Source organism: Oncorhynchus tshawytscha, linkage group LG10, assembly GCF_018296145.1.
Source record: "Oncorhynchus tshawytscha isolate Ot180627B linkage group LG10, Otsh_v2.0, whole genome shotgun sequence".
NCBI lineage: Eukaryota > Metazoa > Chordata > Actinopteri > Salmoniformes > Salmonidae > Oncorhynchus > Oncorhynchus tshawytscha.
The window spans coordinates 63,136,509-63,150,199 of NC_056438.1; the positions used below are offsets into that span (position 1 = coordinate 63,136,509).

At 38.9% G+C, this 13,691-nt stretch overlaps 1 protein-coding gene across 3 annotated transcripts; it reads left to right on the top strand.

Moving 5' to 3' along the window:
- Window positions 1-330: 330 nt before the first annotated feature.
- LOC112260605 (microtubule-associated protein RP/EB family member 2) lies at window positions 331-12,846 on the top strand. Of its 3 annotated transcripts, none has more exons than XM_024435853.2 (7): window positions 331-436; window positions 7,437-7,564; window positions 8,130-8,275; window positions 8,488-8,707; window positions 10,265-10,428; window positions 10,907-11,065; window positions 11,359-12,846. In XM_024435853.2, the coding sequence occupies exons 2-7, from the start codon at window positions 7,444-7,446 to the stop codon at window positions 11,443-11,445; spliced, it is 897 nt and encodes a 298-aa protein (XP_024291621.1). In that variant the 5' UTR covers window positions 331-436; window positions 7,437-7,443; the 3' UTR covers window positions 11,446-12,846. The 3 variants fall into 3 exon arrangements, with proteins under 3 accessions (XP_024291621.1, XP_024291620.1, XP_024291622.1); XM_024435852.2 differs by lacking the exon at window positions 331-436 and adding an exon at window positions 5,604-5,865; XM_024435854.2 differs by lacking the exon at window positions 331-436 and adding an exon at window positions 6,546-6,565.
- Window positions 12,847-13,691: the final 845 nt, after the last annotated feature.

The following is a 13,691-nucleotide window of genomic DNA, read 5'->3' on the forward strand; positions in this document are numbered from 1 at the left end:
CATTTTTTGAAGTACAAAAGTTCAAGTTGGATAATTTAAAAGAAAAATGAAATGTATAAAAAGAAGAATTAGAAATTCAATGACATACTGCATTTTCTCTGTATACATTGCATATTGTCTTATTGTGTAATACTAAAAGGAATGCAGGAATGCATTTTCATGTTACTAAAAAAGGAGAGTGCAGAGGCAACTCCAATGCCCAAGTACAGTAGCTGTCAGTTGTACACAATGAGCAACGCATCACCTTATGACTGGTCGAAATCACACCAGATGTTACAATCAAGCCAATCGGCTTCAGCAACGCTGGTTCTTTGTCGAATGAAACATGTGTACGTTATCGGCGTCATCAGCTCCTACAATGAGTGGAAAGAGGGTGGGGTGACTCAGGAAAATAGCAGCTTTTGAACACCGAATAACCTGAAATCTGAGTTCACTGGTGAGTCAAAAAATCTACGGTTGCAATGTGAATTTTTTTGTCAAACTTGTTGAACATGTTTTAGGACATGTATGGCGGGCTGTACACCTCAGTATATTGTTGAATTGTACTCGATGTAATGTGGTTAATACTGTATGTGTTGGCTACCGGTTTCTGTCAAAGTGGGCTTGTAATTATTGCTAGCTTGCTAGTCCAGCAGTGTACGTTACCGTGGTAGTGCTAGCTACCGGTATACATTGATTAGCCAGCTAGCTAGCATGCTAACTATGTTTGGTTTGACAGCTACTAGTTTGGAAGTTTCACTCACTACTCCACTTTCACTTTGGTTTGTGTGTGTCTTTTTAGTATGTGACACTTTGCACAGTTGAACCACTTCCCGCGAGAAAGGGGACTGCAAATTGTAACCAAAACTCTCTACAACAACGTGGATATCAAAAAACAAGATAATGCTTGTAAAAAAAAAAGATATTCAGCTATGAAGTCCTTTGACAAGTCTCAGCCACCAGAGAGAAACTTCTTCATTTGTACACTGTGCTGACTGCTGCTCTGGTTTAACACAACATTGAACAGCATGGCACCACAATGGTACAGTGCAAATCAATACAGTAATTCAGTACCAGCCAGCTAGGTGTCCAAGACAGCTGATGCCCTAAGCAGCTGCAAAAGAGATCTGAAATGGCCAATTCAACTTGGCATTTCTTCCTTATGTTATGATTTCTGCAGTCATCATTATCCATATTTGCCCGGTGTTGATTTGAGATGGAGAACAGCTATGTGTTTAATCATCAGAAAGTTTTCATGTTGTGTCTTTGGCAATGTTTTCATTCCTGCTTTTCTTGAGGGCATATGTACACTGACTGAATATTTCTTCAGTCAGTGCGCAGAGGACACTGTTCTAGTTGTACCAATAATAAACAGTGTGTGCACTGTTAAAGGATTACTACTCAGGCTGGCTTATATTTCATTCATATACAATACCAGTCAAAAGTTTGGACACACTTGTTCATTCAAGGGTTTTCTTTATTTTTACTATTTTCTACATTGTAGAATAATAGTGAAGACATCAACACTATGAAATAACACACATGGAATCATGTAGTAACCAATAAAGTGTTAAACGAATCAAAATATATTTTAGATTCTTCAAAGTAGCCCCTCTTTGCCTTTATGACAGCTTTGCACACGCTTGGCATTCTCCCAACCAGCTTCACATGGAATGCTTTTCCATCAGTCTTGAAGGAGTTACCACATATGCTGAGAATTTGTTGGATGCTTTTCCTTCACTCTGCAGTCCAACTCATCCCAAACATCTCAATTGGGTTGAGGCCAGGTCATCTGATGCAGCACTTCATCACTCTCCTTGGTCAAATAGCCCTTACAGAGCCTGGAGGTGTTATGGTAGCCAATCTGGTTAAGTGTCCCTTGAATTCTAAATAAATTACATGGTGTCACCAGCAAAGCACCCCCACACCATCACATCTCCTCCTCCATGCTTCACGGTGGGAACTACACATGTATAGATCATCCGTTCACCTACTCTGCGTCTCACAAACACAAGGTGGATGGAACCAAAAATGAAAAATGTGTATTCATCAGACCAAAGGACAGATTTCCACTGGTCTGATGTCCATTGCTTGTGTTTCTTGGCACAAGCAAGTCTCTTCTTCTTATTGGTGTCCTTTAGTGGTGGTTTATTTGCAGCAATTTGACCATGAAGGCCTGATTCACGCAGTCTCCTCTGAACAGTTGATGTTGAGATGTGTCTGTTATTTGAACTCTGTGTGAAGCATTTATTTGGGCTTCAATTTCTGAAGCTAGTAACTCTAATGAACTTATCTGCAGCAGAGGTAACTCTGGTTCTTCCTTTCCTTCCTCTCATCATAGCACTTGATGGTTTTTGCGACTGCACTTGAATGAACTTTAAAAGTTCTTAATGTTCCAAGTTGACTGACCTTCATGTCTTAAAGAAATTGACTGTTGTTTGTCTTTGCTTATTTGAGCTGTTCTTGCCATAATATGGACTTGGTCTTTTTACGAAATAGGGCTATATTCTGTATACCACCCCTACCTTGTCACAACACAACTGATTGGCTCCAGTGCATTAAGAAGGAATGAAATTCCACAAATTTAACTTTTAATAAGGCACACCTGTTAATTGAAATGCATTCCAGGTGACTACCTCATGAAGCTGGTTGAGAGAATGCCAAGAGTGTGCAAAGCTTTCATCGAGGCAAAGGGTGGCTACTTTGAAGAATCTCTAACACTTTTTTTTGGTTAGTACATGATTCCAAATGTGTTATTTAGTTGTTTTGATGTCTTCACTTTTATTCTACAATGTAGAAAATAGTAAAAATAAAAAAAACCTTGAATGAGTACGTGTCCAAACTTTTGACTGGTACTGTATACAAAAATAAAATAAAAAGGTTTATTGTTCCCTGAGGTATATAAATTCTGCATGACTGTAACAGTGTGTTTCTGTCATGGAGACTCAAGCCAGCAGGCTTTTGTTCTAGCCCAGCACTAACACCTGAGGGTTTGGCAGGGCGGCAGTTAGAGAATGGCTGGTAATCTGAGGGTTGCAATCATGGCTTACGTCTGACACTTGAAGAATCTTGCGGGATTCACAGTAATCAGTCAACTGGCAACCAGAGGTTTCTGGCATCACTATCTCTGATACAACCTACAACCGTTGTGCCCTAGAGCAAGGTACATCTTAAACCAGGCTGAAAAGGTGCCGGTTTCCACTTCAAGTCGATTTAATGGGCCACCAGTTTAAAAAAAACAGGAAAATATGCATTCTGTCTTAAAACACTATTTCCACCACCATGTTAGTGGTTAATGCTGCTTCCGGATGTTGTGTACCGCATTCAACAGTCTGTTTACCCATGGCTGGACAGTGTACGCAACATCAGGAAGTGGCATTAATATGGTGGTGGGAAAAGGAGTTTTATTAAGAGTGTATGTATATTTTCCCAGTTTTGTTTTTAGACAGGCGCACCATTAAATCAAGTCAAGGAGGAAACTAAGTAACCGACGCATTTGCAACCTGAATGGAGGATGTTTTACGAACGAACTGGTCGCCGGGGGACACGAGTGTCTCACCGTCTCGGCAGATTACAGTAGGACACCAACTTGACAAATGACGTAAGAATTAATAGAGGCATCTGGCGGAAGTAGGGGTACAGCCTGCCATGTGGTGTGTTAGTGGGACAGTGCAGCCCTCTCTCTCTCTCTCTCTCTCTCTCTCTCTCCTCTCTCTCTCTCTCTCTCTCTCTCTCTCTCTCTCTCTCTCTCTCTCTCTCTCTATATATATATATATATATATATATATATATATATATATATATATATATATATATATATATATATCACTGCTCAAAAAAATAAAGGGAACACTAAAATAACACATCCTAGATCTGAATGGATTAAATATTCTTATTAAATACTTTTTTCTTTACATAGTTGAATGTGCTGACAACAAAATCACACAAATTATCAATGGAAATCAAATTTATCAACCCATGGAGATCTGGATTTGGAGTCCCACTCAAAATTAACTGGGACATCATGTCTCGCTCCATCCACCAACGCCACGTTGCACCACAGACTGTCCAGGAGTTGGCGGATGCTTTAGTCCAGGTCTGGGAGGAGATCCCTCAGGAGACCATCCGCCACCTCATCGGGAGCATGAGTGAGGTCATACAGGCACGTGGAGGCCACACACACTACTGAGCCTAATTTTGACTTGTGTGTGTGTATATATATATTAGTTGTGGTAGGTACTGTCTCAGCAAAATGACAAGTTTCAGTTGAGCTAATTGATAAACTGGCCTATATACAGGTATTATGTTTCAACTAATCTATTTATTACCAGTAGATGAATCAGAGTTAGTGCTGGGTTGGAACGGAAGCCAGCATACACTCAGTAGCTCTCCAGGACCAAGGTTGGTCCTGTACCTTATAGTATGGCTAACAACAAAGGCTTTTGTTCTGCTACTTGTGATTGTAGTACAACACTTTAGAAGGCAATCCTTTTAAGCCATAGTGAGGAGCGATTAGTCCTTTTTTGAGGTCAGTTCGATTATCAATATTTTTAAAAATCAGGTTTTTGGTTTCTATTTTTTTTGCGTGAAATGCCCTATGCATTATGTGGTTGAATGCTGTAACAACACAGAATAAAAAATTAAAAGTCCCATTACTGCTTATCACTTATTCACCATAATTTATTCACATGACTTTTATAAAATATTTCAGTTCTGCATATTGTATTTGTTTTTGTCAATGACTTTATTTTATTATTTATTTTAAGTCATCTCATCTCTATAGAGCTACTGCCTATGCTGTCTGACAACACTATTTTAGTAGTTCAAAGTAAATAAGGCATACTTTTATAACTGCTGAATACCAACTATCAAATACTTGGATAATGTATTTTTAGGGAGAGATACCTTGTGAAGCAACTGCTCACTATACTTCTCCATTGCACATTTTTCTCTCTTCTCAGTGTCTGTCCCACTTAATGTAGCAGGCATAAAATAAACACACTGGACAAGTAGGTATGCAATAGATGATGGCTATTGTAGTTAATTACCACAGCTAAACTATGTAGACTGTTGGCATGTTATTTAAAGTATTGAGCTCACAGAAAAATAGAACAAAATGGAATTTAAGTAATTGAACCAACATCAATCAATTAGTTGTTTTTGGAAACCAAAAATAAATAAATTGGTTAATACTCAGCACTAGCCATCAGAGGGTTGGTTTTCAGTGCAACATTAATGAAACTGCTTACCAGTATGCAAAATTAAAAAAATTAACTAGAATTGGTCCTATATGTCCCAGTCACAGATCCACTATTATTCTTCTGCATTTCAGCAATATAATAACCATTAATATTGTTATGTAAATTAAATCCAACAAGCAATTATATTCTCACTCGCCCAAATAGTGAGAATATAGAAGCATAATTTTATAATAAAGGCCTGGCATTTAAATGTCTTCAAGTAGGCCAACTATTGCTATTGACTCCGAGGCACGAAATAAACAAAACATTTTGCGTTTGAGTGAGAAAGGGTCCCTATGTTCCTTCGTTTATATTAGTGGAATTCGCCGTCCACCTTCCAAGAAGCGCACCGCCACCCCATCAGTCACGTGGTTGGTTAGGGTGCAGTGACGTCACCAGAGACAGATTTGTGAAGAATAAGCAGACTAGAGAACGAGCCCGAGGTGCGTCACTTTATATTGCATCGTCCTTTCATAGAGAGAGAGAGAGAGAGCAGATAATCTGTTCAATATTTTAGAGACCCAATGCCTGGTCCCACCCAAGCACTGTCCCCAAATGGAGAGAATAACAACGACATCATCCCAACGGACGGATCCAACTGCATTCCTTACAGAAAAAATACAGTGAGAGGAGAGCGCGCCTACAGGTAAATCAGTGCAAATGCCGCAGTTGGCGTGGTTTCATAGCAAGGCTTTGAGCACAAGGTTGCTGCAAAACCCTGAACATTTGTTTCACGAGCATTGAATGTTTTCCATGCCACGGTCTAGTGCTATTTCGATTCCGTTACAATGAATCGGCTCGTGCAATAGTGCATGTATTGCCTTGGTGACTTGTCATTATCAAATCCAACATGTACGTGCTGTTTCTTAATCATGGGTTAAATCGTTTTGAGGAGGCCTCTGCAAGTTAACAATTCTGCCAAAGCGAAATACGTTACATTTACAGTGATAAAACGGCACATTTTATGTGGCGAGTTGGAAATAAGACCGTTGTCAAAAAGACTACCCCGTTAGCCTGCTCCATTATCACATACATAGTCACTGTCTTGACTATAACGTTAATTGCAAGTAGCTGCTATACTATTTTTGTTGGTCCAAACCCTACCTAATCGTGTGTTCTGGGAAAAGGGGCACCTTTATTGTCTTAGCTATTCCTTGTATTATATGACATGGTTATAAAACCAGTCTGTTCAAATGATAAGCTCTTCTGTCTGGGTCAAGTATAGCCAATGAGCTAACAAAGCTAGCAGTACATCCGCTTTGTTGACACGAGAACGGCTGTCCTTTTTATCAGTGCGAAATCAATGAAAGAGGATAGTTCGAAACCGAAACTTCAGTCCAAATTTGGTCAGTTTGGGTCATTGGAATAAATTATGCGCTTGATGTAATTTGTAGCCTAACGTTAGCTGTTACCGTAATGGAAATGCATTGTCCGTCTGCCGCTAAGTGGCCAGCCCTTCTTGTTATCTGTTTCTTGTTATCTGTGACAGTGGGATGTAAGATTATTAGCTAAGTGTTTGGTATGGTGGAGCGATAGAACACTAGACATTAGTAGGCCCGTTTTTTATTTCTGATACCCATCTGAGAATATGAAATTGTGCGATAACAACTCGGGTCTTACATTTTGACATTGTGTTCCAGCCTCATCATTTAGAATGAAATAATACCAAAGCGGTGAAAATCGCTATTTTGTTGCACTTTTACAATGTTCTTGCATAATGTAGGCTACACTCGTCAAAGACCATGTTTGAAGTTACTGTGATCACTATGGTTATCAACAGTTTCACACATTATACTATTCATGCTATTTGTTTGCACTGTGAGAGCTTACACCATGTTCATTTCACTCTGCTCCATTGATGTTTCTTAACTCACAATAGCCAGCTTCATTATGAAGATACATTTTTTTATATCCTCATGCAATGTCTCCTCATCACATGTAGATTTGTAGTACAACTATACTCAAACTTCACTCATTCAATACTCTCCTGAATGCTTTTTCCATATTTGTTTGAGCCCTCTCCTGTTATGAGTGTGTCTTTGCTACTGCATCTCTGTTTAATGGCAGTAGTTGAAAATGATATGCAGGTTTTTATCTGTTGGTCAACAATTGTGTGTACAGAATGTTGGCTAACCATTATGTAAAAGGGATACAAGATGGTAATGTTTTGTAGAAAGTGAATTATAACTGACAGAGATGCCTTCCTGTCTTTTGCAGTTGGGGGATGGCGGTCAACGTATATTCTACCTCAATAACCCAGGAGACTATGAGCAGGCATGATATCACTGCCTGGGTTAACGATCTTCTCGGTCTGAACTACACTAAAGTGGAGCAGCTCTCCTCAGGTAAGAATAATTACCCTCTTAACTCTGCTGCAAACTGTGCTTCCTCCCAGAACCAAGGACCTCAGGATATAGGCCTAGCATAAGAAGGGAGATGCAGGATGATACTATAGGTATTGGATGAGAAACAGATGGCCATTCTTTTCCTCTCTTATATGCCCAACTTTTGCTGATAACCCTCTAAGCATAGTAATATGTATAATCAAAGAAACCTGGTGTAACCCCAACCTTGCTCCTAACCTAACCTTGCTCTGACAGAGAAGACGGACTGTGCTATTAATAAAACTAGTTTGCGCACTTGCTGTGCCTACCATGCCATGGCTACCCCAAGTAATCCAATCTCTCCTGAACCACACACAGTCCTGTCGCAAGGTGTGCTAATGGTACTAATTCCATGGTCTCTAGTCTACGTCTTTTAATTGAAAGGATGTGTTGTGCACAGGTTTGCTAATGGCAGTACGGAGAAACATTTCCATCAAGCATGTGCCTGAAAAATATAATTAGTTTGCACTTGTATCAGAAGAGAAACAAGCAGTAATTTTTGTCACACATCTCAATTCCCTTCTAGGAGCAGCCTACTGCCAGTTCATGGATTTGCTATTCCCTGGCTGCGTCCATCTTAAGAAGGTTAAGTTCCAGGCTAAATTTGAGCATGAGTACATTCATAACTTCAAGCTGCTGCAGGCCTCTTTCAAGAGAATGAATGTGGACAAGGTGAGAGGATGAGGCCAAGTAGTGTCCTGATGTGACCTACCGTAGCTGCTAATGACAGTTAGTTGCATTGGCAAGGCTATATTAGGTAGAACACACACAAAGTTCCTTCATTTTTTCCTTCTAATTTGTCAAGTCACATGAAGTCCAGATTATTAAAATAATTGGGGTAATTGTTTATCTTGATCATTTATTTCCACTTCTCCTCTTTAAAGATTATTCCTGTGGAGAAGCTTGTGAAAGCCAGATTTCAGGACAACCTTGACTTCATCCAGTGGTTTAAGAGGTTCTTTGATGCCAACTATGACGGTAAGGATTACGATCCACTTCAGGCCAGACAGGGTCAGGATGCCATCCCCCCACCTGACCCCGGTGAGCAGATCTTCAACCTGCCAAAAAAGTCCCAACACCACGCAGCCAGCTCCCCCACTGCAGGTAAGACCAGCTACCTGAGGGGTCTATCTAATAGAAAGCAGGATCAATGTGTTAGCCAGATAACTTGCCTAAATATTAGGAAATAATGTTGTTGTTTTTTAAAGATGTGCTTGAAATGAGCATGGTCTAACTGACAACAACCAAAAACACACAAGTTTAGCTTTCTTAATGAACCAGAACATTTGTTTAATTCTGGTTGTTTATCAAAGTTAGCCTGGTAACTCATTGATCCTGTTTTGTAGGACACCCCTCTGGACAACAGACATGTTTATGTAGATTAAGAAACTGGCTGAGGGTGTTTTCACATATAGTCCTCTTTAATGAACCTATATCAGTCCTCTTTACTCTGAGGTAAAAAGCAAAATAACTGTGTTCTTTTTGTATTCACACTACCCATGCCTTTGAATAAGGACTCAACTCTTTTGCCAGTTCACTTGACCTGGTCTGAGTCCTCTTCGCATTCACATTGCTATGTTTATAAAGGAACCAAGATCTTTTTCCAACATTCACTCAATGCACTCTGGGTTTTTACAAAGCCGTTCTATCAGATCATGTTATTGGACATCTAGATATACTTTTTGGAAGCTAATAGATTGCATTTAGTTAAAAGATGAGATTTATAATTTGAAGATAATATTAACATGTAAAAATGATTGGTAACAGAATAAATAGCAGAAGAATTCTGCAGATTAAATAATGCTGTAATTGAACATTTTACACCCAATATAGGCCACTGGCCCTTTACGAATGACTTGCCTAGTTAAATAAAGGTTAAATAAATAAAAAAGAGCTAGCGTTGATTTTATGCTTAGTGCTATCGAGGCTCTTTGGGACGTTCCTACCCTAAATCCTAACCTTAACATTTAAAATAGTTAAGGCAAGGGTTAACTTCCATGGGGTAACGTCAGAGTTGTGACGTCCCAACGATCCCGGATAGCACGTCTCTTGATTTTGTATCCTATTTTGTGATTATTGCCAAGTATGTTGTCTTCTCACATTATTCAAACCCCACAAACGAAATAAACAGCGTATGAAGCTTTCTTAGCATATAGATCACATAGTGCAAACAAATAATCTGAACGTCGTGTCAGTACAAAACTCCACACAATTTGGAATTTCTCTGCGTTCTTGACAATCGCTAATCAATATCCAAAAACGGCGCACATTTTTTTCCACTAACCTTATCTTTTCTCTTTTGTAGCACCAATGTGAGGGATTATGGCAGGGGAAACGGTGTTGCATTACTGTAGTGCAGTAGCGAACCTGGGAAGCTTTGGGTTCGCATTGCCCTAAAAACGGGAACCGGACCACGGAATTCAAGCGAACCGAACTCAGACCACCCCTTGATGGTCTTAGTTTGGTTCACTTCAGCGGCTCTTTTAAGGGTCTGAGTTCCTTTTTTAAATTTGACCTTTATTCAACTAGGCAAGTCAGTGTTCACACTGAACGAAAAATTAACAAACCGAGGGGAGTTCACAAAAATTGGCTGAAAGGGACCACGTGTGAACACCCTGACATGACCAGATTATTTACATTTTCTAACATCTTTGTGATCAGGAGCCACCAGGGCAAGTGCAACAACTCCGAAACAAAACCCCTGCAGCCCCCATCCATCCTCCAGACCCTCTTCAGCGAAAAGAATCCCAGTTGCAACTCCAACGACAACTCCGGCCAAAGGAGAGCGGGAACTGGAAGCGCAGGTCACAGGGCTCAACGACCAGGTATAAAGTCACTACTACAGAATAATTACAACTTAATATATATGTTACTACAACAGCGTCATTACAATTTAATATATCTAAGTTGGACTCCCTGTTTAGATTTGTAAGAAGGATATGTATGTATTGTTTTTGGCAAAACCAATATGCCAAGTAATTACAAACGGCATTGAATGATCATTCCATAATCCTGATTTTCCAAGGATTAGATTACTGTTAAACCCTAAACATGAAAACGATCCAAGTAATAAGCAGTTGGGGATCAGAGGAACAGTGGTGTATTACAGCTAGATTTTTAAGATGGTGCGCTGTCCAACTTTGTATTTTATTGATAATGGAAAAATCATTAATACTGCACATCATTATACAAAACAGTTTCCACACAAAGAAAATTGTGGTGTGTGAAGTAAAACAAATAGATGATAGGAATATCAACTTGTCTGTATGATACTAATACTACTTTTCCTCATTTTGTGTACAGGTGAACACATTAAAACTTGCACTTGAGGGTGTGGAGAAGGAGAGGGACTTTTACTTTGGAAAGCTGCGGGATGTGGAAGTGCTGGCACAGGAACAAGGTCAGGAGAGCGCCCAGTTCGTGGAGCGGCTAATGGAGATTCTGTACTCTGCAGACGAACAGGTCAGTTGGCTGTATTTGATTGGCTCTTCAATGATTGATCATTCATAGGAATTTCCCAGAGGCGATTGGGTGTGGGTTGCTGTTGTGCAACGTTTGTTTTAGGTTCTAGAAGGTTGGTACTGGATTGGATAGCAAAGGTTTTGCTAATCGTTCAAGGACCTCATTTTCTTTGTAATCACAGGCCTTTGTTTGATTGATCAATTGATTTAGGTTGCTGGTGCTGTTAATTACTTGAAAAGACCTATGGTGGCTCTGGCCCTGACATTTTGTTATGACTGCTTGTGTCCCTTCAGGAAGGTGCAGGAGAGGTGGATGGAGAAGATGTGGATCCAGGGGTCCATGAAGAGGATGTTCCTGATGATCAGCAGGATGAGTACTGACTGCCATCACTCCCTGTCCTTGCCCCTGGCCCCACCACAACACCATGCCCTTTTGTTTTGTGAGAATTTTGTTACAGGTTTTAATTTTTTTTTCTCATTTGTATTTTCTTCCCCTCGTGGTTTGTTTATTTTTTTTTGTTCTCCTGAAGACTGAGCACATGAAACAACCTCATGCAAAGAAACATGACCCTAGTTTATTTTATTATATATATATATATATATATATAATATTCCTCTGCTGTTCTACATTCTGTGTGTTATTGTGACTGTTGTGAAATGCTGTGGGCAGGTGGCTGTTATTACATACTGCCACATGCAGACAAGTTCAGAACATCACAGAAGTTTCCAAGGACAGTGACAAAGGGTGAAAAAAATAAGTCATCCAAAATTCTAGATGTGACAAAATGTTGTAGTATGGAGTGGACAGATAGTGTTTTTATCTGTCAGCAAGTGTTATGTATGTTGCCAGCTTCGGTCGGTCCCATGATCCTTCCATTATGTACGTTGTTTCAAAGTTATTGTTTATTTGATTTTTTTTTATTACATATCAACCATATTAATCATGAGAATGCAATAAGAAAATGCCCTGAAGGGCTCGTAGTATCTCCTAAATAACCTTCCTCCATATGTTGCACTGACATTTGACTCTGGAATGGATAATACTGTATGTCCATAGACTCTCAATTCACACAATTACAAATTAATTACAAAAACAATAATTAAAGCTTAGAAGACTTGATATTGCCTTTCTACATGAAGTGAGGCAGTATGGTCCATGAGAATCATGAATGAAAAGCAGTAGTGAGTTAGTCACATACTAGTCATAATTTGTCTATCTTCATGAATTCTAAGAATTCTGATAAATTAATCAGTGTACTCAAAAATGCCTAATTTGCACCAGATTTGGTGCGTCAGTGACAGAAACAAGTTTGTTTCGGTATCATAAGGGAAGGGAGCTCATTTTAGTGTAGACTAGTATGACCACAATGAACATTATTTTCAACTTTAGTTTTAACAGCAACTAACCACCTTCATATTCAGTGGAAGTCAGGTATATTTCAGATGTTTTCATATGACTTTTGAACCACATGTCTTAGGGAAAGTTGTGAGTCAGTTCACTGAGTAATTTGACATACTATATTCCAAGTACGTACATTGTATACCTTTTTTTAATGTTGCATTTATTCTTATTGAACTTGGCAGTGCACCATAATGCTTTAGTCATATATTGTGTAAATGAAAAGGAATGTAAACATGTGCTGTCAATAATTATATATATTTTTTTCTGATGTCCCACTCATTATGCATTCCCCAAAACGTGTTGCATGTTTGCATTTTATTTGTGAATAACTTGACCTGCTTTTTAAATATTTAATAATAAAAAATAACTATGTTAAGTGAGATGTGTTTTTGTATGTTTTAACCTACGTTTTGAAAGCTGAGATTTGAATGGATTTACTGTAATAAAACCTTTCACCTTTTCAGTCAAATTGAGTTTTTCATTATGTTGTCGTATCATCCATCAAATATCCAACCTTCAATATTATTCACTGCGACAGTTGATATATATTTTTTAAATGTAAGGAACGAAAACTGTTCATTTGGATTTGGCAGTGCAGTGGTCAATGAGGTATTGATGCCCAAAACAGGCTCTGTCTATTTGATGTGTTTACTGAAGGAACCGACTCCATTTGGGTTTGCTTTGCACCAAAATAGTACACTTTGTCTAGTGTTTCTGTTCCAGTCTATTTATTTTTATTTATTTAACCTTTATTTAACTAGGCAAGTCAGTTAAGAACACATTCTTATTTACAATGATGTATTGCATTAACCGTAAGGCACTGTAGAGTTGATTGAAGTCATAAATTACATTTCCTCAATGAATCCTCTAACATTTGTCAGCTTAGAACCAAGTTCTCTGCTGCAAACTCAGAAGCCTGACAAGTGGTAGATATATAGCCTCTTGCTATTTACCTACTAAGTAATTAAACCTAAATAAATCAACAAATAATGGAGGTTTTCAGTGTCGAACTGCTTCCAGCATTTTCTATTTAATGAACGTAAGCACTGTTCAACAAGCAAATGACTGTAGTACAAGGTGCGTCACCAACCTTTAGTACTACATTTCCCAGAAGTCAATAAGTCAATATCGTAAAAATTCAGGAAAACAAAATTGTGCTTATTGGTCTTCATAGGCATAAGGCATAAGGTTACGAGTGTGTTTAAGGTTAGGTTTAAAATCTGAT

Excerpts from the sequence above, each read along its gene's own strand:
- LOC112260605 (XM_024435852.2), top strand. The coding sequence starts at position 5,744 with ATGCCTGGTCCCACCCAAGCACTGTCCCCAAATGGAGAGAATAACAAC. Across the intron at positions 8,708-10,264 it reads AGCCAGCTCCCCCACTGCAG|GAGCCACCAGGGCAAGTGCA; the intron begins GTAAGACCAGCT and ends CTTTGTGATCAG. Across the intron at positions 11,066-11,358 it reads TGTACTCTGCAGACGAACAG|GAAGGTGCAGGAGAGGTGGA; the intron begins GTCAGTTGGCTG and ends GTGTCCCTTCAG.